Genomic DNA, 27921 nt, shown 5'->3' with positions numbered 1-27921 from the left:
ATTTTATTTGCAAAATCACAGGCTCTAGTTTGCCTATCTCTGGTTTAGGAGAACTTTGAGCGTTGACTCTGTGATGGGTGCTATAGTAGGTAATTGCTATTCCCTTTCGGAGTGAAGAGGAAGTTGTAATTCTAGCACATGCCTAGTCCCTTTACATAGAGTTTGATGGTCGCTGTACTCAGGATGATACGGTAGGCAAGGTGATGTCTGCCTTTCTAGGTTGTATTTCTATCTAACACTATGAAATGAAACAGAATGCACTATGGACATATAAAGTAAAAAGAACCCCTCCTTCCTCCTCCCACATAAATACACTCAGGACTGGCTCCATAATTTGCAAGCCCAGTGCAAAATGAAAATTCAGAAATTGTTCAAAAATTATTAAGAATTTCAAGATGGCGATAGCAGAGCATTAAACCAAGCACAGAGCCCCATGAGACTGCACAGGTTGCACACCTATGAGGCCAGCCTGAACACACATCGTCACATGGCCTCCACCACCACCTCTGCCACATACCTACCTACGTGTTTTTCGAGTCAGGAATGCTATTAATGTGAGGGCACTAACAGTACTGATATCCATACTTAGAAAATATCTTTAGATTTTTGTTACTTTTTGTAGCAGCTTTGTTTTCTCTGGGACAAGTGTGTGGCATATGACCAAAGTACCCAGTGTTCAAAGATATCTTACACAGTGTGAATAGAGAGAGCTTCTAGACTGACATAGAAGGTACCATGGGGAACGATCCATAAATAGATGGTCGAATATCCACCGCACATACAATTTGAGCCCTGCAGATAACTGGTCAACCAAGCTAGACTAAGCTCTGTATCCAACTGTATTGGTTCCTATAAATTTTTCCCATGTTGTATTCCACAAGCTTCTGTTCACAATGGCCGGCAGGGTCTGTAAGAGTTTTATCTGTTTGTGTGGACCAACAATAGCCAATATGGTGCCTTCTGTTCTACAGGAGCCAGAGTTCCTATAGCCACAAGTAAAATCATCTGCTGAAAACGTGAGAGCATTGGCATCTGCTGAGAGAGTCTAATTCATTGAAGGGATCCCCAAAATCCTTGAGTCCTTCCTTTTCCCTGCTGTTATAAAACTAGACCCACAGCATGGGACATATGGAGTCCTTGAAAGATACAAATAGCAGGGGAACTTGAGCCTTGATCTCATGGTGGATTTGGGCCTGAACGGCATCATTCTTCTAACCCCACTGGTCTTTTTGAGTCAGGGAGCAGCTGTGATACTTCCTTTGAAAGGAGCAGAATGCTATAACCCTTTGGATGAAAGACTGTTTTGAAGTGGCAACTGTGGATTTGGAAGGATGAGTTCTGTTGTTGAAGGGCAAGTGCACTACACCCTATCACCGAACCCTAACTCCAGATGATGAGAAGGCATGTGGGTTTATTAAAATATATACATAACAAAAATATTCCGAAATGAGCATTTTATCAGATTATATATCAATATTCCCATGTCAGCTGTTTGTGTATTCTGCGTACTAGGTCTTTCTGTGGAAAGCCTTTCCTTTCCCCTCTCCAATGTGAATTATATTCCCTCCTGTCCTCCTCTCTCCCCTTCTTCCCCACCCGCCATCCACTGACTCTATAGCAGTCTATATCTTGGCCCTCATCACGCTGTACTATAATAATTATGTTACTTGTCTGCCTGCAGCATTAGATTGATCTCCTTGAAGGCAAAGAAGATGTCTTATTTCATATTTGTATCCCTAGTGCCAAGCACAGTGCTTAGCACCCAGTAGGTCTTCAAAAAGTACTGAATTAATGAACTCTAAAGTAAAACTCAGAACCCAGCTCGTGTTAAAGAAAATCAAATATGTGGCAAGTCAAAATATATCTCTCAAAGTAGTGTTCTGAGATGAGAGAATGTTCTATAGCCATTAGCACAGGTGGCTATTGAGCATGTGAAATGTGGCTAGTGCAACTGAGGAACTGAATTTTTGTTTAACTTTAAATAATTTAAATAGCCCCATGTGCTAGTGGCTATCATATTGGACAGCCCAGTCTCAAGGCCACACATCTCTGTCCAGTAAGGACCAGGTATAACTTTGTTAGCCAAGGAAGCAGGCAATCATCTTGTTCCTAACATCATCACAGAGACTGAGAATGGGGGAGATTGTGAATGATACAACACACACAGGTCTATTTTCTCTTTATATAATGGGATACAACGAGGCTGGGGATTTTGGTTTTTCTTGGTTTGGGAGCCTGGAGAGAATATGGATTTTTAGTTGAATTCTTCTCACCTCAGCCTCCAGAAAGTCATATGACAAAATAAGATTGAACTCTATCATCCTTGTTCACATGTCTCAAGTGTCCAATGCTCTGTAAGGTACTGACTTGCTAGGGAACTTCAGCTGTATTGTGCACGGATTCCCATTTTATGTAGTTTCATAAATCCATTTCAGGGAGGTTGGTCTTCATGAAAACAGCTGGTCATCTATTGAAATAAAAGGAAGGAAACTTTCTTATGAAGCTTTGACATTTTTTATTTTCCAGGGAACTAAAGAGAAATCTGGTAGTGAGGGTTTGCAGTCACCTTTTGTGGTAGGTTTAAGCAAATGCTCGTTTAGAATGGGATGCTCGTCAAAATGGGAAAGGCTATCTCTAGTGTTTTATGCTGGGTACTCATTCCCTGTCTACTGTAAAGACCATTTAGGGGAGAGAAATTTAGCTGGCTTAATGTGCTTGCCTCAAAGTAATGAACTGCTCTTGATTGCAGCTAAACACCATAATGCATTCAGAGTTCAATTTCCCTGACGAGCCATTTACTTAAGGGTCTGGATACTATAAACAGGGATGGGAGGTCAGGAGAGGTACTGACATTATCCCGAGGCCAGCACTGTTCTACTGAAACATGAGTGTCTCCGAACTGAAAATGTCACCCAGCTCTGCCCCTTGGGAAGTTCTTTATGGATATCTCAAGTAAAAGATTATTTTAAAAAAATGAATACAACTCTTATTCTTCTCAAGATGAAGAGTGAATTGTGGCTCTCTCTCCTTCATTTCACTTCATGGATGCTCATTTTGTCTTTTTTTTTTCTTCTGTTCCTTTTCCCTCTTCAAGTACTTAAATGTCACCCACCAGTTCTGGGTCCTTACTCTGAACATGTGTGTCGGGAAAGAGGGCAGATGGAAGCCGGGGAGCAGGAGGAGGACTATGAATAAACTGCTCGTGCTGGCTGAACTGGGAGTACATTGTTATTAAAAAGTTGAGGGGTAATTTCTGGTATTGAATGAAACTTGAGTGGACCCACTTGAGTGGATCTTGGTGACTTTGTACTTTTAGGGCCCAAAATACCCATCACCTTTCCAAAATGATCATGTTGATTTTTTTCTGATCGCAGCAGCAGTATAATTACTGTATTTGATTCTTCTGGTTGCCCAGGAGGTCAAAGGCTCGGGGAAAGCCATTGGCTGCTGCAGAAATAGAGGTACTTGAAACCCCAGAAGGCTGAGGTTGGGGGAACTTGACGGTCGCTTTTTTTCATGGAACTGCGGCTTCACTGCTGTCCTCTCTTTTGACTTTGTTAGTGGAATGATTGCTCCTTATCATGACTTGAGCGGGGGTCCCCTTTCCCCACCCCGGGTCAATCAGGAAGCTCTAGAATTGTGACTTACTCTGTAACTATTTGTCAGTCGGCTGCTCTGCCACTCACCCAGAGCAAATTAAGCTATGTTCCCTCTCGGAGCCCCAGCATCCTCACCCACAGAATGCGCGATGATGACAGCTACCCCACTGGCCCTTGGGATGTTGCGCTATTAACCATAGAGCATGAGAGGGAAGATGGAAAAGTAGAGCCTTCTCTGCTGATGTGTGGTGGTGGTGGAGACCAGAGGCGTCTTGCTTCTAACAGCTGCGTTTTCTCTCCTTTGGGTCCAGGCTGCTTTGAATGCTGCATCAAGTGTCTGGGAGGAGTTCCCTATGCCTCTCTGGTGGCCACCATCCTCTGCTTCTCCGGGGTCGCCTTGTTCTGTGGCTGTGGGCATGTGGCTCTCGCTGGGACCGTGGCGATTCTCGAGCAACACTTCTCCACCAACACAAGTGACCATGCCTTGCTGAGCGAGGTGTAAGTACCTGCTTCCCTTTAAAAATGTATTTAAAGTGCAACCACCCCATGACGTTTTCAAAAAGACTACAGTGTGCTCTGCTGGCAGAAAACTGTTGCTTTTCGTTAAAGCTCACTGTATGCAGATAGAAACAGGTCCACGAGAGAAGGAAAAAGAACGGGCCAAGAATGCAGTGGGTGTTTGGCCCCCGGGGGTGGGATCTCACCTGGGAACGGCAAGATGCACACATAGGACCCTCCGCACACGGTAGCCATGGGTGTGGGGGACTGTGGCAAGATGATAGGTTGATGTTGCCAGTCATCACACCAGAGCGAGTTATCATGGTTCCCAAGTAACAGATGCCCTCCACAGTTCTCACGGGAAATGACCATCCCTGGAATGACAGGAGCCCTGTTGAGGACTTACCCCAACTCTAAGTCTACAGGAGCAGCACTTGGACATTAATTCATCAGGCGGAAGAACAAATCCCAGGGTATCCTCCGATGTAGAAAAGGGAAAGTTTTGGGGATTTAGCCCAAAATCTCTGCTCTCCCATTCTGGAATGGTCCTCAGTGGAGCCTCAACACCTCCCATGCATAGATTCTCATAACTGTGCAAGCTCAGCAGCAATGTATTCATTTCCTTTATATATTTCCCCCTTTCTCTATTTCTTTCAGTGTTTTCTGATTCTTTCCTTGACTCCCAAAGTTTCACAGTGTTTAGGTATCTTGTGATTGTAAGAAATTTTTCTATCAGACTGAAAAAGGCATGAATGAATTTTTACGGAACAATAATAGAATCATGTGGAAAGAGTCCTTCAGGAGTTTTATTCTTTTTTATCTGTTCATAAATGACATCCAAAGAAATGAGCAAGGGTGGGGGAGGTTGTAAGGAGGATCAAGAAGGACAAGGCACTCATTGAGTGCCAGCTATGTACAAAGAAGACCAAGAAATATTTGCCACCACTGAACCTGGGAAAGGTGTGTTGGTTTAATTAGCTACTGATCTTGATAAGTGGCTCTCAGCTTCCCGGAATCTTGAAAAAATTCTCATGCCCGTGTTTGACCCAAGGCTGATTAAGTCACAGTCTCCGGGGATAGGACCCAGGTACTAGTATTCTCTAAAGCTCCCCATGTGGTTCCAATGGGCAGCCAAAGGTTGAGGAACAGTCATCTGGGTCTGTCGGCCTTCAGAAGACAAAGTTAGTTCTGAATTAACTTTTTGTATCTTAAACCTACTTCACATATTATCACTTGTATAGTGAGAATCTCAATGCAAAAAACATCTGCCCAAGTCACTCCTTGAAGAAGGCCCGAGTGCTTACTTAGGGTTTCTCTCAGAGTAACAGGAACCACTAGGCCTGCTTGGGAGGCATTTTGACATGGCGGAAGGAACATGTCCATTGGAGCAGAGGTCAAATGCTGGCTCTATCACTAACTGTGTATCCTTGGACAAGTAACTTAACTCCTCAAAGCGTGTGTTTACTTATATGCAAAATGAAGATTCTAGCCCTCGCAGCACAGAACTTGAGTAAGTATTAAAAGCTTACAACTGGGCCCCTGCCCTTGACCTTGTCAAGGAAGGAAAGGAAACTTCTGCCTTGTCAGGGAAGGTTGTCCACCTCCACAGTGGGCCCACCTCGGAAGAAAGGCCTAGGCTGCGGTGGTGTGGGCAGGAATGCCTGCCTGGAATGCCCCATGAGCCCACCGGAGCCATCAGCTGGGTGGGAGATGTCACAGGAACATCACCCTCACGTCCTCCCTCCAGAGGCTGAAAACGTTGTCTGTTTACCACGCAGTGAATTTAACTTTTCAGGATCTCTTCTTCCTTTTCCTAGGATACAGCTGATGCAGTATGTCATCTATGGAATTGCCTCCTTCTTCTTCTTGTACGGGATCATTCTGTTGGCAGAAGGCTTTTACACCACAAGTGCAGTGAAAGAACTGCACGGGGAGTTTAAAACCACCGCCTGTGGCCGATGCATCAGTGGCATGGTGAGTGCGAATCTGATTGTCTGATATACAACCTCTCTGTATTCCTTTATATTTGGTAGAAGCTACGAGCTAACTGAGAGTGGATGGGGTCCATGACACAAATATTGTTCTTACCGATTTAGATTAGGAATATGAAAAAATCTTCAACATATTATTGATAAGAGATTAAAATATATGGCTTGTAGTATTAAATCAAACATTTCCCTTATCAACGTACAGGTAACAGGGGTATTGAAGATTTTTCAACTGGGAAAGGCCACTTTCATATTGTCTCAATGCTCCCCTTCATTTGTCTTTGAATATGGATCGTAGCCATAAAGACTTACATGTACTGTGTACTATGAAAATCCTTCTGGAAGTATTTACCAAGCACTTTTTCTACTAAGCACATACGTGGAGACTTTGCTAGTCACTGGGGGTACAAAGATTAAAACACAGGCTCCTGTCCTCCAGAATCTGGTAGTCTAAAGACAGGGGTTAGCAAACTCCAGCTCTTGGGCCAAATCAGGCCCACGACCTGTTTCTGGACGGCTAATAAGCTGAGAATGGCTTTATAGCTTTAAATTGTTAGGGGAAAGAAACAAATGAATAACATCTTATGATACATGAAAATTATATGAAACTCAAGTTTTGATGACCATAAGTAGTTTTATTGCACCCTGCCACATCCACTCGGTGACGTGTTGTCGGTGGCTGCTTTCACGCTGTAACGGCACAGCTATGTAGTTGCAAGAGACCGTATGTGGCCCGCAGAGCCTAAACTGTTCCCTGTCTGGCCTTTTGCAGGCGTTTGCTGACCTCTGGTCACAGGAGGACAAAGCTTTAAAAAGAGCTCATTGAGAGACAGGGTTAGGAGGTGCTGCATCACAAAAGGAAACTCAGTGTGAGCTGAGAGGCTAGGAGGAGAGAGGCATTTATGAGCTTGATTTGGGGCAGGTTGAATTGGAGTTGTAATGGCATATTCACGTCAAAATGCCTCCCAGGCAGCTGGCTGTGTTGGTCTGGCGTTGAAAGAGAGGTCAGGCGTAAAGGCAAGAGTTTGGGAGCCGGGGAAGCACCCGCACTGAGGCAGAGCCCCGGCTGGCTGCTGAAAGCATTGGCACGCCCTGAGCAGGCCAGCCGCCCTCGCTGCAGGCCGGGCACTGACAGAGCCTTCTGCTCCTGGTGGAGAGAGGACGTAGAGTCTGCCTTCAAACACCCGGAGAGCCTAGTGTTCATAAAAATCCTCCAAGATGGCACGCAGAGTGTGGCGACCAGCTGCGAGCCTGCTCCGGAGGGTCTGTGACGCAGGGTGCATTGAAGTAGGTGCAATCCTTCCCTGGGTAGACTCATCGCTGGTAGCTGCTCACCCCAGGAGGGACCCTCTGGTCCTAGGGAAACTGCTGAAATGCGCTGCCTCTGCTGCTTCTCTGTCTGGCCCTTAGTTCCTGCTAAGTTTCTGAGTCCTTCGTTAATAGCCTGGAAACTGCAGTCAGAAATCTGTGCAAAAGGCGGTGGGCACGGGGAGGGTAGCAGAATCAGGGAGGGCTTGGCCGCAGGCTGGAGGGGAGGAAATTGCCCCACGCGCGATTGGGGAAGAGGACCCAGCATGAGCAGGGCAGAGGGGCCCAGAAAAGAGGGAGGCACTCCAGGGAAGCAGTGGTGTGCGCCGGCTGGAAGGGAAGGGTCTAGCGAAGGAGGATGGAAATGACGCTGCTTGGGGCGGGAGGCGGCGGGTGACAGGGACCAGATCAGGAAAGACCTTGAGTCCCAGGCTAGGAGTAAAATCAGAAGACAAAGCTGAGCAGGAGTGATATGATCATGCACGTGGGAGAGTGATCTCCGAGTGGTGTGGAGCATGGATTGGAGGGAAGGAGGAGAGGTTAGCTAGAGGTGATCGCAAGGCTCCTGGTGAGCGATGGCAGAGCTCTGAACTAGGCTCCGGCAGTGGAGTAGAGAAGAGGGGACAGATTCAAAGACTGCGGGCCAGGTGGCCTCCTGGATTGGCATATGAGAGTGAGCACAAGAGGAGGGAGTGAGTGCCTAGTCTCTGGCTCGCTGTGTGTGAAGGCTGCCTGCCATTTGGGTGGGTGGGGGAGGATGGAGATCCCGCTCCCATGTTAGTATCGGGGCTGGATGTGCCCGCCGCTAGCCAGGTGGGGTTATCGGGAGCGTCGCTGAGAGGCTTGGGCTGGGGTTTCTGGGAACACTGGGCTGGGGGTGCCTGAGAGTTGTCCATGGAAGAGTGGCGGGCATGAATAAGTTCACGCCGAGGTTTGGGGAGGGAGAGAGCCCTGGGCCACACCACTGTCTACTGGGTAGGCCAAAGGAAAGGAGCCTTCGTGAGGACCTAAGGGAGGAACAGCCAGACAGGTAAGGAATGTCAGGGGGTGCAAGGAAGAAGAAAGTGGCCAAGGAGATGCCCCTAAAGGGTCCGGAGAATTTGATGGAAGCTTGAGTCTTATCTCTGTCGTTGTTCCCATGAATGCCCACCTCACAGTCAGCTGAGCCTGACATCCTACAGGCTACAGCAAGTGGTGCCTAGGGCTTAAGTCTCTCCCGCTGTGATCTCTGGAAATTTCTTGTTCAGTCCAACACATTGCCCTGATCCTGCAGAGGGACCTGCCCCGCAGCCAGCCCTGCTGGTTCTGCCCAGCCTCTGCTCTCCACCAGGCTGCTTCCCACCAACCTGAGCTACTGTGCCCTCAGGCCGATGCTCCCTCCTGTATCACACCCAGGCTGGGCCAGTCCCACAGCATGGCTAAGACGAGGCTGTAAATGTAACAGAGTGTTACTGAGGCCAGGGGGCTGCGACAAGGAGATGCCAATGCAGAAACCACTCCTGCTGGAGTTGACAGGGCTGGCCCCACCTAGGGTCCTGCTCCTCTGTCCCTCCTGGGCCCTGCCTGTGCCCTGTTGTTCTTTCACCTCAGCGGTGCCTTTCAGCATGTCTGACCCCAACTTTGTGTTCCACCCAGATCCACCCCGCCCAGGAGACCCTCCATCCCCAGGGAGAGGTCCATCCAAACATGATAAACTAGGAGGGGCCCTGTACCAACATTTAAGTTCAGTGCAGTGACAGCGTTTGTGGGACTTCAGAACAGGAACGCGTGCACACACAGTCTCCAGGGACAAACAGTCTCCTGGGGACAAAGAGTCTCCCTGAGACAAATAGTCTCCTCAGCGAGTGTTATTCAGAAAACCACATTCCTGAAAGAAACTGCCGCCAGCGATGGAAGCCGCCACTCACCTGCTGAGCGATCCCATTCTTTGTTGATTCGAACCTCTCCAATTCCAAATCCCAAATAGGATTCTCCTTTCACTTTGGCTTTTTAAGGTGAAGTTCACAGAACAAGGGAGTAAATGAATTTAAAACTCTCTGGAGTAAATTCTATCCTGATAAAGGTGTTGTTTAGAAAAAATATGAAGTAACTACTATACAAGTCAGGGAAATGGTTACTTTTGGGGGGAAGGAGGCAACTGTAAAAAAAACAAAAAAAAGAGGAAATGACATGATTGTAGGGAGCTGAGAGAAAATAGCAACAAAAAGTGGGGAAAAACCCTACCTAAACTCCTGGCAGCTTTAAAATGGCAGCTTTCCCCCCTCACTTCTACCCCTCAGGTTTTTGGGGTTTTTTGTTTAGGAAGATTAGCCCTGAGCTCACATCCGTGCCCATCTTCCTCTACTTTATATGTGGGATGCCTGCCACAGCATGGCTTGATAAGTGGTGCCATGTCCACACCCGGGATCCAAACCGGCGAACCCCAGGCAGCGGAAGCAGAATGTGCGAACTTGACCACTGTGCCAGTTTCTGCCAGGGCGTAGTATTAAATTGGCAACTGCCTGATGTTTAACATTCTGGATACTGAAAGTATTCATTTGACCTTTGACGAGTTCAAGTCATTACACAGGGAGGCCGTGGCTGGAGGTGGCTCTCAGGCCTTGGCAGCCTACCTAAGCAAACCGAAACCTGAGCCAGAGCCCATGCGCTGGAATCTGAGAACATGAAACCTGAGCACTCCCCCCTCACCGAAAGCCAACCAGTCTCTCAGATAAGGCAACTGCGTAAGCTACAGCCAATCCAATCATCGCCTTGCTTTGCTTCTGTGTCTGCTCTATAAAAACCTCTCCCCAGCCCCTGTCGCTGGAGCCTCCTATCCGCGTTCCCATTCAGATGGATGTATGCTCAGACACATCTTCACATTTCTCAGAAATTTTAATGTGCCTCAGTTTACTTCCTAACAAGCGTTAACATACCAGGGACAGTAGAGAGTATAAGGAGCTTGTGCTGGAGGCTGTGCGTCTTCGCCCAGAGAGGTATGGGTGACCACGTGGGCCTGTGTTTGGAGCTGTTCTCAGGGAGGAGGGTGCTGGTGCGCGTGGGGGCTTTTGTACCACCATGCCAAGCAGGAAGAACTGCCCCCAACCAGCACAGCCCACGTTTATCTGCGTATATGTTGGACTTTGAGAAAAGATCTGTTCTAATCCGTTGAAAAGCCACTTATGCAGAGGACCTGGGCTGTCTTCATTCCTCTTCCTGGTGCCCGTGCCTTGAACACTATGGTTTTGTTGATACATTCCAGGGGATCATTGAAGGGACCTACCTTGGAGCATGTTAGGAAGATCTAGGTGACAGGGGAAGGCTGATGACAGCTGAAGCACCATGCTCACGACAGGAAGTTGTATGAGGCGAGGAAGACAAATGAGCTCTGCCCACCAGGGATGGCGAAGCTGCTCCTCGTTCACAGGAAGGCCTTGCCGTCACTGGTCCTTCAGAGGAAGCACCTGCCCGAGTGCTGAGGCAGCAATTCTGAATGCTCGAGGCCTCCATGATAGGAATGGCCCCCAACTGGGCTCTCTCCACTGCGCACTTTGGAGAAGTGGAGCCCTTACCACTGCAGGAAGGGAAGGCTCACCAAGCAAAGAACCACCAGCCCATTTTCAAGTCTTTGTGGTATTATTAGAAAGTAAAGTTTTCTTTTGAAGGGTAAGAAAAAGAAACCTTAGTCTGGAGCAGCCCATCCATAAGCACTGGAAGAGGAAGAGGGCGTGAAACTGCTCAAATCTGCTGCTTTGAATATTTTTAGAAATGCAAATACTTCCGAAAGTTTAAATATCCTTGAAATAAAAGAAAAAATAACTTGTTTCTGCAGTTTCCTGGGTCGACCAACAGGAGACAGCCTGTCTGAGCCTGACCCCCAGGCCGACCTCGTCCAACTGCAGTGTGGAAAGTCAGATTGAATCTCCAGGTCTTCAGGATCAGCTTAAAAAAATAAAAGCCAAACGAGAATTCCAAACCCTCGCCCACACACTCTGTGGGTGCACATTCTGAAAATAGAAATACCACAAAGTTTTTGAAGCAGCCTTTCAAAGTGAAAATTGGTAGTCAAGGCAGAAGGTTATGAAGAAAGTAAAGCAATATGATTATATTCTTCCTGAGATCGCCTATGGCAACGTGTGGGTGAAGGCGATGAAGATTTTTCCCTAAGCCATTGCTTTGCTTGCAGAGCTGCTGTGAATCTTAAAGACAAAAAAACCAAGAGGGAAATGAGAATTTTATCTGATACACTGTTCATTAAGCTTATGTTCAAGGCTATTTTAAACTTGTAATCAAGTTTCAAACATCTAATGCTTTTAGTAATTTCACAGGATCACAAAACTAGGGAAGTTCCTTTTGAGAAAGGGCTTCCTGTAGCAATTGCTATTATACTACCTATTATGTAAAATAAAGGTAATTTTTGATAAATATGCAGTTATAATTCAGTGGCCTATAAAAGCATCCAGACACTATCCCATGGTACCATGCTCTGAGTTCTTAGAACTAATGTTTAGAAAGAGCACCACGTGGGAGGCCCTGTCACTAATTAGCTCTGTGACTTTGGACAAGGGAGATCACCTCTTGGGGTTTCATGTCCTTGTTAGTTAAGAGAGGGACCTGAAAAGTCCCGGAAGTGACTTCACTACTCTACCCCAGATACCAGCCCTCAGTTCTCCCCTCCCTTGGCACTACCGTGGCCCAGGCAGTGCTCTAAATGCATCCCACAAGTTCGGTATCGGGCCAGAAACACATAATCATTCTTCCCAGGGGATGCGCCTTGCCTGTTTCAGTGACGATTCTCTCTTCCTCTCGTCTTGCGCTTAGTTCGTCTTCCTCACCTACGTACTGGGAGTGGCCTGGCTGGGCGTGTTTGGTTTCTCTGCGGTGCCTGTGTTTATGTTCTACAACATATGGTCAACTTGTGAAGTCATCAAGTCACCCCAGACCAACGGGACAGCTGGTGTGGAGCAGATCTGCGTGGATATCCGGCAATACGGTACTTCCTTTTAATTCCCCCCGATTAACTTCTAACCTCTTGTGCCTACCTCTGGACCTTAAGTATTACGTGGGCATCTTTTTAATTGTCATGATCTGCTTCATACATTCTTCTATTGGAATAATATGTACTCTTTCCCTCAATATGCTCCATGTTCTGGAAACATCACTCAGGCTCTTAGTTGCTAAAAGGCATCATTCAAAATTGTTATATTTTGGGGCTGGCCCCGTGGCCGAGTGGTTAAATTCAGGCGCTTTGCTTCGGCGGCCCAGGGTTTCACCAGTTCGGATCCTGGGCGCTGACATGGCACCGCTCATTAGGCCATGCTGAGGCGGCATCCCACACAGCACAACCAGAGGCACTCACAACTAGAATATACAACTATGTACTGGGGGGCTTTGGAGAGAAGAAGGGAAAAAAAAAAAGGAAGATTGGCAACAGATGTTAGCTCAGGTACCAATCTCAAAAAAAAAAAGTTAACTTGAAAATATAAGTATGTAGTGAAAAAGACTTTTTATAATTCAAAGCTACTTTATAATACAATTCAATCAAAAAAAACTTCTGGATATCCACTATAAAATGATTACATATGTTTTCTTTAATTTCTTTTCAGTTTTGAACTATCAAACTTTCTGTCCAAAATATTGCATGCACTGTACAATCCAATTAATTTGCTCATCCAACTCTTCAAATCAGGTCTCTTTTAAACGACCAGTTGCTTAAATTTCATCTATACTGAAAAACAACATAGAATCTAGACATAAAGCCATCAGAATGTACTCTATAGGAGCCGGCTGTTGGAAACCTGGTCAAACATTTTCTAATGAATGGGATCCTCACAGTAGGCAGCTAAGGTTGGTTCATGTTGACAAACCACAGCAGGGGCCATTGCTCCCCCTGTCAATTAATTTGAGACTCGCCTTCCCTGCTGCACGAGAGAAGGCAGCATCCTAAGCAAGGAGTTTAATTAGTGCTTTTAGCCGGGATAGCAGGAAATCCTGTTCTTGGCAGAAACAACAAGGTTGGGGGGGAGACCCTTTCATTAAAATTGAAGAGGAAATTACTGTTCTTTCAGAGCTTTTCTGGAGAGAGATGACTATTTCATTTTTCTTCTTGTTTTTCCTGTGTGGCTTATCCTTAACATCTTATCTTACAACATAATACGAAATGCACCTAAATCTGCCCATGGGACCAATCGCTGCTCATAAAGACCAAGGCTCAACCACACTGTTCTTTATGATGGATTGAAAAACAGCCTGAAGTTGATTTTTAAAGTATCTGTAAATATATGTCTAAATGTACATCACTTCCCTATTTTTAAATATTTTCACTACTTTTTAAGTTCTGATTTGAAACCACTAGGTTTCACTGACAATTTGGGGACTTGTCATTTCCCATTTTTCTGAAGCATAAAGATTTACTCTTGGCCCATGACAAGGATGGAAGGAATAAGGAATTTTTTTTAATCCTCCTTCCTTACCTCCTGAGAGAAATGTAATTTGAGCTGTGTTTAATTTTTTTTCTTTTTTTAAAGATTTTATTTTTTTCCTCTTTCTCCTCAAAGACCCCCGTACACAGTTGTATATTCTTCGTTGTAGGTCCTTCTATAGTTGTGGCACGTGGGACGCCGCCTCAGCGTGGCTTGATGAGCAGCGCCATGTCTGTGCCCAGGATTCAAACCAACAAAACACTGGGCCGCCTGCAGCCGAGCGCACAAACTTAACCAGTCGGCCACGGGGCCAGCCCCGAGCTGTGTTTAATTTTTAAGCACACACCTACGCATTAGTGGGGAAAAGATCAGCAGCCCAATGGACGATGTCACTGGAGAAAGGGGGTCAGGGTTACAGTGAGACACCACAGACCATGCTGGCACTACGGTCTGTGGTGAAGGACGGAGTTCTTCTTCTTTTTCAGATTTCCAATTGGATTTTCAATCTAAAAGTATTTCCAATAGATTTGTAAAACACAACAAAAATGAATATAAAAGCAAAGACATAAAAAATCCAAATTACATAAACAAATTTCTCTGTCAAATTGCCATGAAACTTTCTGAGTGTAGACTTTCAATTTCGGAACTTATCTCATGGCAGACCCACTAACAAAAAGCTTGGGTAGCAAGGCCACGGACCATGAAATTCATGGAGAAATGGATTTGACCTCAGCACGGGGCAGGGGTCATCTTGTAGTTTACGGTTCAAGGCTAGGTCCTCCCTACAGTGAGTTTATGAAGAAGATCAATTTTCACAAATATCAGCTCAACTAAACGAAGCATAATTTTTAGTGAAAAAATGTCCATTAGGTTGTGGACTAGTTGACTTGGCTCTTGCCCTACTGTCCACATAGGGCTTACTATTTATTCAAACAATTTTGTTGTGCCAAGGGCAGATAGGGCAATTGTTGATGAAGACTGCAGTGTATGATGGCACTGTAATCGACATCTAAAGTGGTGAGGACAGTTGAGAGCACGAGTCACTGTAGTCTCTACTAGAAACTGACATTCTACTGGGATTCACTTGGCAGGTATCATTCCTTGGAATGCCTTCCCAGGAAAAATCTGTGGCTCCGCCCTGGAGAACATCTGCAACACCAATGAGGTAAAACCCCTCAGGTCCGAGGGCCAGAGGATCACTTCCCAAATTAGGCTGAGAAAAAGGGTTCTCCTGGGTAGAAAGAGCAGGAGAAAGGGCTAAAATGCTAGTAAGGAAAGCTCTTTTTTGCACATTCTTTAAGATTGAACTGTACATAATCACCAATATGCAGCTGTTTTTGACCTAGAAAATGGCTATTTCACATGGTCCAGGCATTTAGAGAGCTTTCTCTTTTGGCAATAATTTGTAGTGATCCCAATCCTGCAATTTTGAAAATATATGTAGATTCTTCTCTTTCTCAAAGTAGAACATCTGTCACAGAACAAATGTAAATTTTCATAGAAAAGATTTCCCTGAATTTGTATTTAAACCAAGTTACTCGTTTATATTTCCAGAGTGATTCACTTATTTGTTGTTCACCCTTAATTGGCAATAAATCCTAACGCTTCAGCTTAAAATCTCTCAGCCCTAGAATATTCTTCAGGCATTGGTTTATAACTGTTCATAAAAGAAAATTAAATGCACTAGTGGGAGCTTGCGTATTTAAGAAAATCCTAACATGCTTTTGGAAAGCAATGAGTTATAGTAATAATATAATAATCATATAATAATTAGCCCCTACCTTCCTGGCTAGTCAATTTATATATCCATAAGATGGATTGGCTCAAATCAGGGGCTCCCAGCCTTGGCTGCACATTGCCGTCACTGAGGAGCATTATAATATACTGATGGCTGAGGCCAAGCCCCCAGATACTCAGATTTAATTGGTCTGGGATACAGCCTGGGCATCAGAAAGTTTTGAAAGCCCCCAGATGATTCCAGTATGCAGCCAGGGTTGTGAACTGGGCTTTGAAGGGAATATGTGCAAGCACCCAGAAACAGGTGTAGGCCATTTCATTCCACATAAAATGCTTATGTCGGTGCCTGTTCTTTCCTAGTTCTACATGTCCTATCACCTGTTCATTGTGGCCTGTGCGGGAGCTGGTGCCACCGTCATTGCCCTGGTGAGTAACGGCCCCAGGACTGGCCTAGGCTAGCTCCCGCCCCCTGCTGTCTCTATAATGACAGGTTTCCCTTCCAGCTTTTGCCAGCCTACTGAAGCAAACAATTCTGGGACTCAACCTTGGTTAAATTTCACCTCTGTGAACTTACCACTTGTCTAAATTGCAGGAAATACTAGTTGGCTGTCTTGGCACCGATTGTAGGTAATGTAATTTGGATTCTGTGGAAAGAAGAGAGGGTACCAACACCCGGAACACCTGTTAACTAGGACTGGCATATTGCATTGTTGCATATTTAGCACTTACTTTCATGACTTCAATCATGGACAGATGCTCATGTGAGGCATTACCCATTTCTTTGCCAAGAAATCTTCACTTCCAAATGGAAATATGCATATATACATACATACATGTACAGTTGCCCTTGTTAGGCACAGTAGTGATGTTCTATAAAGTCTCCTCGAATAGAGGTAGCAAATACCAAGCCACTGCCCTTGGGAGATAGAGCTAGATTTCTGTGAGCCTGTGGTCACAACATTTTAGTCAGACAGATCAATAGATAACCTTCTTTTGTGCGTTTCTGTTTAAACCCATCTTATTTAGTGTATATTGCTGATTCATTGCCATTGAACTCACGGTTAACAACACTGTACCTCAAACCTCAGTGAAGCTCATTGAGCACCTATATTTTCTCCGTGAGGCACCTCGTAGCCTTCTTGTGCTTAGAAACACTAGACAGCACTTCAGCACTATGATTAAGGAACATTTAAAGAATTAAATCACAAAAATGCAAAAAAGGTGGCACTAAATAAATTGCAAAAAGGATACTTGCTTACAGTCTGAGAGCTGAAATAGGAAGGCAGAGGGTCACCGTGGTTGGCCTCAGCCGGGAACATGCGCATTAGGCAACTCAACTTTTTCCCCACTCAGCATGGCCATGAATGACAGTGAAAGTGCCAGGAGTGTTATTTTGGGGGTTACAGAGGAATTTTAGCATGTAGACAAATTCACCAATATGGAATCTGCAAATAATGAGGATCAACTGTATAAACACACACAAGTATCTGTATGTTCGTATGTATGTGTATATATGTAATTTGGGAGGGCTTGGTTTGTGATTTCAAGAAATCTAAGATTGGAAGAGCAAGGGGGAATCTCAGCTGCTCGGAAATGAGTCATTCCCAGTTTTTCCAACCATTAAGTCATTCCTTCCCATTACAGCCCATGAACAGAACAACCTGTTAAATCCCAGTGGTGACCTGTTCTCTGGGCTCCTGCCTGTTCTCTTGGCTTAGCAACAGGCAGGAAGAGGACTAATTGCTGCTGAATAGGCAGTTTGGGGAAGCTGAAGGGAAATAGGGCACTTAGCTTCGTCTTTCTCATGCTGCTGACCCAGCTTGCTCTCTTGTTATTCTTTAAACACACCCGTCTTTTTAAACGTACCAAGGCCAGAGCCGAGGACTTGTGTTGTATATGTGAAAGGAGAAAAAGTGTGTGTGTGTGCTAGATGTGAAAATCTAAATCTGTAAATGGGAAAAAAGAAACATTGGCTCTGAGCTGGCACCCCTCCCCGCCCAAGTGTAGAAGTGTCGCGGCCCTAGCCGTCACTGCCTGTATCTTACTGTCCTGTTTTGTTCTCTTCCACCAGCTGATCTACATGATGGCTACTACATATAACTATGCGGTTTTGAAGTTTAAGAGTCGGGAAGATTGCTGCACTAAATTCTAAATTGCATAAGGCCAATAAGGAGCTTTAGAGAGCTATATGACGTAGCGTGAAATATCACTGACACCTCAGACTAAAGCAGTCTCGGTTCCTGCAGTTTCGTTACAGTAATTTGTAAATAGCTTTAGTCAACTCATTTCGCATGGTAGATTAATAAGCTGACTTACCGTACATGAATTACAAAATAATGAGATCTGGCTATTTCCACATTTTGAAAAGGATTCAGTTATTTACTGACATTGGTGAGCATCCAATAAAAAATCACTTTGAGCAGTATCTCTAAATGAAGTAGTAAAACTTTGGAATACCTGTATTTTCCATTATTTTTGCTTGCTTGATGACCAATTTCAATGATGAAAATGAAAACAAGTGCTGAAGATGAAATGGAAGAGAACCTTTTTAATCTGGATTTTGTTTTGTCAGACTCTTTCTAGAAAATATTTTACAAATATATTTTAAATTTGATTAAAACATTTTTTACTATTACATGGTTCACTACCAAATAAATGCCCCTCAAATAAGCCAGATGAAAATCTGAAGAAAAATAAAGGCCACCCATTGGTTTCCTCTAAAATCTTTCTCTAAAAATTTTTTTTTAACACAATGCCATCATTCCTTTCAGAGCCCACAAAATTGATAACCTTAAATTGTTGTGTTGTGGTAAGTAGTAACTGAGTCCTTGTAGCCAGTTCTCAAACTGCATGTGCGATTTTAACGGGAAGAGAAGTTGTGCCTGGATCTGAAAGTCTCAAATATGTTGAGAAGGCAATATGAAATATAAGGAACTTGAGATGGAGATTTTGCAGGAAAGATGAGGAAAATAAATGGGAAAGACGTGTTCGCCACATCAGCTGTAAAGAATGACAATAAGGATTTTTATATTTTGTGAAATGAAATATTGGCAGTTATAAGATGAAAAATGTAGTTTCACAACTAAAAATTTGTTAACAGAGACTGCATGCTTTGCTTAGAGTTCTTAATTTTGGTTTTGACATTCACTTAATTCTTCCATGTTAAATATATGTAGTTTTTATTATTTACTCAAAGTAAACGCTGTTCATCCTTTTAGGCCTTTGGGGGAATTGATTTTATCCACAGATGAGAAAGATCTTTCCACTACGTTTATTTTAAAATAACCACACAACGTGTTTCTGAACTTCTGCATTAGTCTTTAAAAGTCCTCTCAAAATGGTAAAAAGTACCCTCTCGTATTTCATTTTTGCTTATTTTTAACAATAACTTTGGCCATTTTTTTTCAAGTTCATTGTGTTTGTATACTAACTTTTCTTCAGCCTTTTCATATTAAGCACACTAGTAGAGCATGCTTTCAGTATCTGACGCCTCTCCTAGCAGACTGAGTGTTACTACAGAATAACCCTCTCCTCCCTTTTTACAGTACAGACCGTCTAATCTGCCTAGCGGCTCGCTTTGCCTTCTGACATGCTCACTAGCCATCATGCTCACCCTTCTTTTCCAGATCCACTTCCTCATGATACTGTCTTCTAACTGGGCTTACTTAAAGGATGCAAGCAAAATGCAGGCTTACCAGGATATCAAAGCAAAGGAAGAACAGGAACTGCAAGATATCCAGTCTCGGTCAAAAGAACAACTCAATTCTTACACATAAATGTTTGCCAGAGTGTTTCAGCCGACGAATTGACAGCTCTGACAAATCACCAGACAGCTGCTCTGCAGTACAGATGTGTATCCCACCAAACAAACTAATGTAGAAGTACAAACCCTTCACTGTCTGTCTCAAGCTGCTGGGATGTATTTCTAGGAAAACCTTCCAGTAGGTAAATCTTTTTCTTTAGAACAGATATTGGAGGTTTCATGTTAGCCATTTTAAAAGGCAACACTTTGACAAAATGATTGTTCATCCTTTTGAAATTTGATAGGGACCCATGATGTGCCAGCATCAAGGGATGTGACCATAAATTCACGTATGCCATCTGTCCTCAAATAAATATATCTAAATAGGGAATAAAATGGAATTGGCGTGAAGTTCCATTTCTGACAACTGACATTTATTAAACTGTGGCTCATCAAAGATAAAAAAAAAAAAAAGGCTAGTTGTAAGGATCATATTAATTAGCTGACTCCCCACCGCCACTAAGTCCAGGACACATTAATTTCCTGATCCAATCAGAAATCTTTTCTTCAATAATGCTGAAATGAGCTGCTATACATTCGGCTACGCCTACCATTGAAGAAGCTGCATTCTGACTCATTGACAAGCTTTCCAGAATCAATTTTATGATAGATTTCATTTTAATAAAATGACCCAGTTGTCATCCTTCGTCTTGGGAAATAAATGTCAGCTCTGCCTTAATGAGTATTTGCTTTAAATTTCTAAGAACTTATATTACAACGGGAGACCCAAAATCCTTCATAGAATTTTGTTCCACAAATGTTTTTCTTAATTAAGAAGTGTTACCTTATTAAAATGACCACCATTCTAAACCATTTCTATGTGGTCTGAATAGTGAGTTTACAGTTTCATACCAACTATCTAAAACCTAATTACAAATAGACCACAGACCTCCTACTTTTATAGACTTGAATACTTAAGTAATTTAAATTAGGGTTGGTATTTATTTCACTTTTTCTTATCTAAATCTTAGTTTCCTGGAATAATCAAGTTCGATGTTCAGCAAGAAAACTGCTTGAGTTTAAGCCATTTTCAAAAGAAACTTGCCTTCTAAATCATTGTGTTCCAGAACATTAAGTGACTATAGGTATTGGGTATTAGTGATGGTAAACTTTGTGTTGTTCTTTATGAAATGATACATATAACTGTTGGATGCATCAGTGCTTTTTAAAAGGGGCTGCATAATATAGGGTTAACTATGTATATTCATGTTAAGAATTAACTTGTGGTTTGGCTGTTTCCTGGATTTAAAAACATATACATGTGCAGAAATGTATTAAAATGAAAGGAAGCATACCTTTATCAAGATGCTATTAAAATTGTACATCAAGTATAATATTTCATTTGGATTCTTTTTGTTGTTGTTGTTAATGCCTAAAAATGCCTATTTGGATCTTGACTATTTTTTTTTTAATTGGGAGAAGCTCTCTTCTGTGTAGAACAGTTGTTCCAGAATAGCTTGGTGTTTGTTTTCCTGTTGCATGACAGACTTAACTATCTTTTCCAGCAGTGGAGGTGCTGTTCGAGTCCAGTGTTCTAGAAAAGGCAGTGTCCAAAGCCTAATTTTACTTTTCTAATTCTGGTAGCTACTACCAGGAATTTTTGAAAGTTTTGTTTAAGTAGTCTAATATTTTTTATGTAAAGAGCATTAAATTTTGCTATGTATAAATTTTTGTAACCTAACAGTGAATCAATATTTTCTATCAGTGCCAAGGGCTTCCTGTAGTTCTATTCAAGTGTTACAATAAATATTTGTAGATAATAGTCAATACTTGTGTATGCTTATTTTAAAGATCTATTTAGGTGGAAACAGTTGTGGATGTACTAAGAGAAATGAAATAAAATTATAGCTTCATTCACTTGCCTTTTTACCCTACATAAATACTCTCTCTCTCTGTCCTCAGTATGGTGTCATTTTTAAATAGTATGCATAATCAAGTTTAGAAGAGAGTGCTACATGTTTCATTTCTGACAAAAATCTCTTAAGTGAGAGCAATTTGAAAATATATCGTAACCCACTGGGCTATATTTTATATAAAGTGCCACTGACATTTTATAGTTGTCTATGAAAAGTATAGAATTTTTCTGACTAGCTTCAACAAATGAAAGCACTATGCCTATGGGATTAAGACGCTTCATAAGGGTCCATGTACCACTGGCTGGTTTACAAACCAAGGTATAAAAAGGCTCCTGAAGGGGCCAGTCTGGTGGTGTAATGGTTAAGTTTGGGTAATGGTTAAGTTTGGGTGCTCCACTTCAGTGTCCCGGGGTTCACAGCTTCAGATCCCTGGCAGGGACCTACACACTGCTCATCAAGCCATGCTGTGGCAGTGTCCCACGTACAACAAATAGAGGAAGATTGGCACAGATGTTAGCTCAGGGCCAGTCTTCCTTACCAAAAAAAAAAAAAAAAACACTCTCCTGAAAAAAGATTCAGGAATATGAAAAAAATACGTAGATCTAACAGTTATTCCCTAAAGTAGCAGAGCTAAATTTGTTACTTAGGATTTCATTTTATAATCTGTTTAAACTACTTATCTGTCAGCATGATTATAAATTCGGATTTTCTACATCTGACCTTTCTTAGGACCAGCTTTTGCTGTTATTGACACATTGACATTTCTAAATGAGGTGCTGCCTCTGGATTATCACCCTTCATCACCCTTCATTCATGCTCAGCAGGAGAACAATCGGGAGCCCAATTAGTATACTGTTTGTCACGCTACTTAATACTTTCTATTAATGCTATGATAGTCTTAAGATTTAAAAGAGGCAATCCACTTTGTTATTAGTATCTTTTCCTTAATGATGGCATCTGTCTGTAGCTAGTGCATGGCTAATTTGTTCTCAGATGTTTGAAAAATTAGATTTTACTTAAGGCAACTTTTTAAAAATGAATATTAAGATGAATAAAACTACAGAAAGTTTTAAGGAAACAAAAATACAAATAGAGGTAAGTCAAGTTTGGCAAAGAACATTCTTTTTTCTAAACTGCCCCCCCAATCTTCCTCAGTGTTTTGATATTTAAACTTCATTATACCTACCTGGGGAAGATTTAAACAGACTCAGTCAGGGGGGTCTTGTGGAGATGGGAGCAGGAGAGCCTGCAGGGGAGGGTCTCGCACCTTGTGATCTGGACGCACAGGCATTCTAGATGATGCGGCCATCTGAAATGCTACAAAAGAAATGACTGACTTTTCTTTACATGGACTCTGCCCTGATATGGAGTATTAAGAATACTGCTTAGAATTTATGTTGACTGAAAAAAAAAAAAGGAAAGTGAAGCTGTCAAATCCTAAGCTAGAACACAAAGTAGCTATTGAGTTACTCAGACAAGGGCTTTGAAAATACAAGGTGGGGAAAAAACTGGGTAATAGTGGTGTTAAGAAGTTATCTGAGGGTTCTGGTCCCCTCCTCCCACTATACACGGAGCAATTCCCTCTGAAAGAAATCCAAACTCCAGCTGAGCTATCTTACATCTTGGGCAAAGGAGAAAGATAGCCCCGTTGAAATGGGTAGGAAAGGCTGAGACACTCTCTCACCCTAAACCCCACCTCCAGCACAGTGCCATACCATTGGGAGGGAACTTCCAACTCCCAGGTTCTCCCTCAAGAGCAAAGGGTTGCGACCCCACATCTAGTGCCCCAACGTTTAAGACACTCACCTGAGGGAAGGGCCTCCAAAACACCTAGCTCTTAAGACCAACAGGGCTTGCGTCCATGAGACCCACAAGACTACAACAAAGAAACAGTTCTTAATCAGTTCTGGAGGACTCACCAACTCCCAGTTTTCCCTGAAAAGGGTCTATTTGCATAGATTAGAAGCTGCTGCCTGACAGTTAGACTTCTAATTTAGCACACATCTAGGGGCTAACCGCCATTCTCCTTGGAGACTGAGGAAACCAGCAGACACCTTCTCTGCCTACAACTGTAGTCTGCTCCCTCTAGCCTACTCCAAATCACCAGTATCTCCCAGGAAGGAACTTATACACTCTGTGCCCTGCTTTTGAAGCTGCCAACCAAGGGAGGGGTCCTCGGATTGCCTGGCTCTGATAGCCAATGGGGCTTGCATTCTTGAGTCCCACGGACTGTAGCAAAGAAGCAGTTCTTAACTGGCTAGCTTCCCAGGGCTCAGAACAGAGGGAGCAAACACCCCTCTCCCAGTCTTTCCCTGAATGGGGTCTGGTGCATACGTTAAAAACTGCTTCCTGAGGGTTAAGCTTCTAACTTAGCATGCATCTAAGGCTGACTGATATCATCCTCTGAGACCAGGAAAGTCTGTGGACACCTCCCCTGCCCTCTCCCTCTAGTCTGCTCCAAGTCCCCAGTATCTCCGTAGAAGAAGCTTGTACACATGTCTGGCATCCCAGCTTTTGCAGCTGCTCCCAAGAGATGGGCCCCTGGACCACCTGATTCTGAAAGCCAACAGGGCTTGCATTCACAAGTCCCACAGGACTGCAGCAAACAAGCAGTTCTTAATAAGTGCAGGAACAAACCCCACAGCTATACACCCAAGCCAAGTGCAGAGGGAACAGGAAAAAATACCCATCTCCCAGTTTATCCTGGGAAGGGGCCTAACTACATACTTTCCCAGGTGCTTAGGGTCCAGCTTCCAGTCACAACCTGCATCTAGGTGCTGACTATGATCCTCCCCATTGGGACACTGACCAGTCTTGACATATTCTCAGCTATTGGGAAGCACCAAGGACAAAGAAGGTGGCTTGGACAATCACAAAGGTTTGATAGGCAACCAAGAGTTTAGGCGGGGCTGACTGAAGTTCATCTCCTACATGAGACCACTCTGTCAAGACTGGGCAAGGTGGCTGTTTTATCTAATACACAGAAACCAACACAGAGAGTCAAGGAAAATGAAGAAACATGTTCCAAACAAAAGAAATAGACAAAACTCCAGAAATAGACCTTAATGAAATGGAAATAAGTGACTTACCTGAGAGTTCTAAATACAGAGAGGTCATACAGATGCTCACCAAGGTCAGAACAATGCATGAACAAAGTGAGAATTTCAACAAAGAGAAAATATTAAAAAGTACCAAACAGAAATCACAGAGCTGAAGAATGACTGAACTGAAAAATTCAATAGAAGGGTTCAAAAGCAGATTAGGTCAAGCAGAAGAAAGGATCAGCAAACTTGAAGACAGGCCAGTGGAATTCATCCAGTCAGAAGAGCAAAAAGAAAAATGAATGAAAAAGAGTGAAGATAACTTAAGGGACTTAGTGGGACACCATCAAGTGAACCAATATACACACCATAGCAGCCCAGGAAGAAGAGAAAGAGGCAGAAAATTTATTCAAAAAAGTAATGGCTGAAAACTTCCCTAACATAGGGAAAGAAATAGACACCCAGATCCAGGAAGCCCAGGGTTCTCGTCAAGATGGCGCTGTGAGCAGACGTTGAACTCGCCTCCTCCCACAAACACAACCACATAAAGTAGAGGAAGATTGACACAGATGTTAGCTGAGGGCCAACCTTCCTCACACACACACACACACAAAATAGACTTTACGCCAAAGACTGTAACAAGAGACAAAGAAGGTCATTATATAATGATAAAGGGGTCAATTCATCAAAAGGATATAACATTTGTAAATATTTATGCACTCGACATAAGAGCACCTAAATATATAAAGCAAATATTAACAGACCTGAAGGGAGAAATAGGCAACAATACAATAACAGTAGGGTACTTCAATACCTCACTTTCAACAATGGATAGACCATCCACACAGAAAATCAATAAGGAAACACTGGACTTAAACAACACCTTGGTCCAGATGGTCTTAACATTTACAGAACATTCCATCTAACAAGAGCAGAATACACATTCTTCTCAAGCACACATGGAACATTCTTCAGCATAGATCATATGTTAGGCCACAAAACAAGTCTTAAGATTAAAATCATATCAAGCATCTTTTCCCACCACAATGGTATGAAATTAGAAATCAATTACAAGAAGAAAACTGGAAAACTCACAAATACATGGAGATTAAAAACATGCTCCTGAACAACAAATAGGTCAAAGAAGAAAAGCAAGAGAGGTCAAAAACATCAAGACAAATGAAAATGGAAACAACATACCAAAACTTATGGGATGCAGCAAAAGCAGTTCTAAGAGGGACGTTTACAGCAATAAATGCCTACACTAAGAAATAAGAAAGATCTCACATACACAACCTAGGGGCTGGCCCGGTGGCGCAGTTGTTAAGTGCACATGTGCCGCTTTGGTGGCCCAGGATCTGCCAGTTTGGATCCCAGGTACAGACAGGGCACCACTTGGCAAGCCATGCTGTGGCAGGTGTCCCACATATAAAGTAGAGAAAGATGGGCACGGATGTTAGCTCAGGGCCAGTCTTCCTCAGCGAAAAGAGGAGGATTGGCAGCAGATGTTAGCTCAGGGCTGATCTTCCCCCCCCCCCAAAAAATGTTCAAATACACAACCTAACTTCACACCTCAAGGAACTAAGAAAAGAATAATTAAGCCCAAAGTTAGCAGAAAGAAGGAAATAACAAAGATCAGAGCAGAAATAAAGACTAAAATAAAATAGAAAAGATGAGTGAAACCAGGAGCTGTTTTGTTTTTTTTTTAAAGACAAAACTGACAAAACCTTGGCTAGATTAACCAAGAAAAAAAGAGAGAAGATTCAAAATTATAAATGAAAGAGAAGACATTACAACTGATACCACACAGATACACATGATCATAAGGGACTACTATTAATGATTACACACCAACAAACTGGACAACCTACCAGAAATGGATAAATTCCTAGAAACATACAACCTTTAAAGACTAAATCATGAAGAAACAGAAAATCTGAAGTGACCAATTACTAGTAAGGAGATTTAATCAGTAATCAAAAATCTCCTAACAACAAAAGTCCAGGACCAGATGGCTTTAATGGTGAATTCTACTAAACATTTAAAGAGTTAACGCCAATTTTCAAAATTTTCCAAAAACAGACAAGGGAACACTTCCAAACTCATTTTACGAGGCCAGCACTAACCTGATACCAAAATCAGACAAGGACACTATAAGAAAAGAAAACTACAGGCCAATATCCCTGATGAACATAGATGCAAAAACCCTCAAAATATTAGCAAACCAAATTCAACAGTACATTAAAAGGATCACACACCATGATGAAGTGGGATTTATTCTAGAGATGCAAGGATGGTTCAACATCTGCAAATCAATCAATGTGATACACTACAATAATAAAATGAAACAAAAATCATATGACCATCCCATCAGATGTAGAAAACGCATTTGACAAAATTCAACATCCTTTCATAATAAAAACTCTCAACAAACTGGGTATAGAGGGAACATGCCTCAACACAATAAAGGCCATATATGAAAAGCCCACAGTTAATATCATACTCAATGGTGAAAAGCTGAAAGTTTTTCCTCTAAGATCAGTAACAAGACAAGGATGCACACTCTGGCCACTTTTATTCAACATGGTACTTGAAGACCTAGCCAGAGCAATTAGGCAAGAAAAAGAAATAAAAGCCAACCAAATCAGAAAGAAGTAAAATTGTCTTTATTTGCAGATTAAATGATATACATAGAAAACACTAAAGACTCTGCCAAAAAACTGTTACAACCAATAAACAAATTCAGTGAAGTTGCAGGATAGAAAATCAATACACAGAAATCAGCTACATTTCTATAGACTAACAACAACCTGTCAAAGAGAAATTAAGACAAGAATCCCATTTACAATACCATCAAAAAGAATAAAATACTTAGGAATAAATTTCACCAAGGAGATGAAAGATCTGTACACTGTACACTCTAAGACACTGATGAAAGAAACTGAAAAAGACACAAATAAATGGAAAGATATTCCATGCTCATGGATTGGTAGAATATTGTTAAAATGTCCATACTCCCCAAAGCAATCTACAGATTCAATGCAATCTCTATCAAAATTCCAAAGGCATTTTTCACAGAAATAGAAAAAAAAATCCTAAAATTGGTATGGAACCACAAAATAAATAAAATAAATAAAACCCTGAATAGCTAAAGTGATTTTAAGAAAGAAGAACATGGAAGTATCACACTTCCTGGTTTGAAACTATATTACAAAACTACAGTAATCAAAACAGTATGGTATTGGCATAAAAACAGACACATAGATCAATGGAATATAATAGAGAGCCCAGAAATAAATCCATGCATATATGGCCAATTAGTTTACTACAAAGGAGCCAAGAATATACAATGGGGAAAGGATAGTCTCTTCAATAAATGATGTTGGAAAAATTGAATAGGCGCAGGCAAAACAATGAAACTGGACTCCTCTCTTACTCCATACATAAAAATCAATTCGAAATGGATTAAAGACTTGAACATAGACCTGAAACCGTAAAATTCCTAGAAGAAAACAAAGGGGTTAAGCTCTCTCACATTGGTCTTGGTGATGATTTTTTGGGGTTTGACAACAAAAGCAAACGCAACAAAAGCAAAAATAAACAAGTAGGACTACATCAAACTAAAAAGCTTCTGCACAGCAAAAGAAACCATCGACAAAATGAAAAGGCACCTACCAAATGGGAGGAAATA

The 27921-nt window shown here is 42.6% G+C and overlaps 1 protein-coding gene and 2 long non-coding RNA genes across 8 annotated transcripts in view; 1 reads left to right on the top strand and 2 right to left on the bottom strand.

Moving 5' to 3' along the window:
- Window positions 1–21190, top strand: part of GPM6B (glycoprotein M6B) — a 152373-nt gene extending 131183 nt beyond the window's left edge. For 3 of the 6 annotated variants that reach the window (XM_070603720.1, XM_070603719.1, XM_070603716.1), the window contains 6 exons: window positions 3911–4097; window positions 5915–6071; window positions 12194–12365; window positions 14886–14959; window positions 15892–15957; window positions 17603–21190. In XM_070603720.1, the coding sequence (XP_070459821.1) occupies window positions 3911–4097; window positions 5915–6071; window positions 12194–12365; window positions 14886–14959; window positions 15892–15957; window positions 17603–17683 (737 nt within the window). In that variant the 3' untranslated portion in view covers window positions 17684–21190. The remainder of the gene's footprint in view (window positions 1–3910; window positions 4098–5914; window positions 6072–12193; window positions 12366–14885; window positions 14960–15891; window positions 15958–17602) is intronic. The other 3 variants (XM_070603718.1, XM_070603715.1, XM_070603717.1) reach the window with 1 other exon arrangement.
- On the bottom strand, window positions 10249–16935 carry LOC139080929 (uncharacterized). Its single transcript, XR_011535797.1, has 2 exons — window positions 16106–16935; window positions 10249–11571 (listed from the first exon to the last, which is right to left on the bottom strand). It is a non-coding gene; the product is annotated as an uncharacterized lncRNA (long non-coding RNA).
- On the bottom strand, window positions 20954–24316 carry LOC139080930 (uncharacterized). The gene is made up of 2 exons (XR_011535798.1): window positions 22996–24316; window positions 20954–22506 (listed from the first exon to the last, which is right to left on the bottom strand). It is a non-coding gene; the product is annotated as an uncharacterized lncRNA (long non-coding RNA).
- Window positions 24317–27921: the final 3605 nt, after the last annotated feature.

The sequence above is a fragment of the Equus przewalskii genome, chromosome X, assembly GCF_037783145.1.
Source record: "Equus przewalskii isolate Varuska chromosome X, EquPr2, whole genome shotgun sequence".
Classification (NCBI taxonomy): Eukaryota; Metazoa; Chordata; class Mammalia; order Perissodactyla; family Equidae; genus Equus; species Equus przewalskii.
Note: the sequence above shows the minus strand (reverse complement) of the source record. Positions and strands in the feature narration are given on the sequence as shown.